The sequence below is a fragment of the Ylistrum balloti genome, unplaced genomic scaffold (genome assembly GCF_031769215.1).
Source record: "Ylistrum balloti isolate Yb309-2 unplaced genomic scaffold, AGI_CSIRO_Ybal_v1 Utg369732, whole genome shotgun sequence".
Classification (NCBI taxonomy): Eukaryota; Metazoa; Mollusca; class Bivalvia; order Pectinida; family Pectinidae; genus Ylistrum; species Ylistrum balloti.
Window position 1 is genome coordinate 209,950 of NW_026781946.1, and position 2,166 is coordinate 212,115.

Genomic DNA, 2,166 nt, shown 5'->3' on the forward strand with positions numbered 1-2,166 from the left:
TAGAAATAAGACTGTTTCCATCAGTTCAAGTAAGTGTTATACGACACGCATGATGTGTAGGTATTTCTGATTGATGGTGCAATGTAAGCTGCATCTATATTTAGCTATTGAACTCATGACTGTCCAATCGCAGACCAGAACAGTGACATCATTCGTCTGTTTACATATGGGTATAAATAGAAACACTGGATTTCCCAAGCACAGATAATAAATACTGTTGCGTCTTCCTGATCAGTCAAAGTTTCTCTGGTTTGACAGCACCGCATACCAACTATAACAACAATTTGTTTCTAGAATATACACGCTTTTACAGTTTAAAGATGGCTACTAACAAAGTTACCGTAGAAGATGTACCATCACAACCGTCGTTAGCGAAACATGATAGTGCGGTTTTAGATATTGCTTTCGCTATGGACTGTACGGGTAGTATGTCGAGTTACATAGAGACAAGTAGAAATAACATCCGAACCATTGTGGAGCAAATTGTGTCCAGTGAGAAGAGTGACATACATTTAGCGTTGGTGGAATATCGTGACCATCCGCCACAGGACTGTACATTTGTGACACGTGCACACGACTTTGTTTCGTCTGTATCAACCATGAAGTCGTGGTTGGATAACTGTAGTGCTCAGGGAGGAGGTGATGGTCCCGAAGCTGTGGCTGACGCCCTTCACGACATGCTTAAACTCTCCTGGAGAGAGAATGCTACCAAAATATGCGTGTTGATATCAGATGCCCCGCCACACGGCCTGAGTACCTATGGAGACGGATTTCCTGATGGGTGTCCAGCTGGACTGGACCCAATGGGAATTGTAAGACAACTTGCAGCTAAAGGAATCACTCTGTACACTGTTGGGTGTGAACCAGCAATAAATCCATACAAAGAATTCTTCACAGCTATTGCCTATCTAACAGGAGGGCAGTATATACCACTCAGGGGGGCCAAGGCCCTCACCCAAGTCATCATAGGAGGGGCACAAGAAGAGATATCGCTGGAGCGGTGGATGGCTGAAGTGGACGAAGAAATACAAAGAGAAATAGCGGCTGGGAATCAAATAAACGACCAGGAAATGACCCACAGAGTTCAAGCGAAGATGGAATCTAAAGGCATCAGAGGTAAAAAATTGCAGAGGAATAATTTTGATTTAGAGGCTGCCTCTGCGTCCTCCATACAACTTGCACAGTTCACCAACATGGCAGAAGTCAGGACAAACTTCAAGAGTCCTCCTGCCGTGGATCGTCCAAGGATGGGCGGCATGCTGAGAGCTTCACGTGGTCGTTCAGCTGCTTTCCATGCTCCGGCAGAGATGGCACCTGAAAGTTCGGATTCATGGAACACGGTAGACAGCAGTATCTCCTATGGGCAGGCGGCTAGAATGGTGCAAAAGTCGAAATCGAGGAACAATTATATGTCATAAATTTATCATACACCCACTGCATAATACACATTTTTGCATACGTCATTGACATTATTTCAGAGGCTTCATTTTTTGGAAGACTTAAATGCCAATTTACTTTTTTTAACGAATGGCGGGATCGAAACCAAATATGAATGAGAATTTTTTAAACGAATGGCAGCATTGAAACAAAGGTGAATGTGATGTGATTTTTTTAACTGATGGCGGGATTGAAACGAATGTGAGTATTACAGTTTTGGTTTCACATCGATGGCAGATATAATTGAACATGGATTTATATAAAGAGAGATAACTCTTGTTGGACATATGTATTAATTTATAGTGATAACGCTTATGTGCAAATACTGTAGAACCAATAATGTATATCGGAGTTTTTATTTATCTTCCTGTACCGGACAAAGACATTCATTAAAAGTGCAATTATAAGTTTGGAAATGATCCGCATTTCATATTCATTATAATACTTCATATCTGTTGTATCGTAGTTGAATGTTATTTATTATGTATCTGCTGTTAATATTTTTTTATTTAATTGCCTGTACATAATGTTATGCTGTTGTATTTGACAAAAATATTGACAATGTTTTTATTTTATTGAATATACTTAATGCTTATTTTCTAAAGGTGTTCATTGTTTTTTCTTATTCCCGTGGTTAAATAACGTTATCCCAACGTTGTGAGAAAATACTGTAGAATTATATATTTTCGTTGGGTTCAATTTACGCGGACACTTGATTCCGTGGATATA

The 2,166-nt window shown here is 39.9% G+C and overlaps 1 protein-coding gene across 1 annotated transcript; it reads left to right on the forward strand.

The window, feature by feature from the left end:
• The first annotated feature begins 270 nt into the window (after positions 1-270).
• On the forward strand, positions 271-1,954 carry LOC132543000 (uncharacterized). Its single transcript, XM_060206453.1, has one exon. The coding sequence runs from the start codon at positions 321-323 to the stop codon at positions 1,416-1,418; it is 1,098 nt and encodes a 365-aa protein (XP_060062436.1). The 5' UTR covers positions 271-320; the 3' UTR covers positions 1,419-1,954.
• The last annotated feature ends 212 nt before the right edge of the window (positions 1,955-2,166 follow it).

Excerpts from the sequence above, each read along its gene's own strand:
- LOC132543000 (XM_060206453.1), top strand. The coding sequence starts at position 321 with ATGGCTACTAACAAAGTTACCGTAGAAGATGTACCATCACAACCGTCG.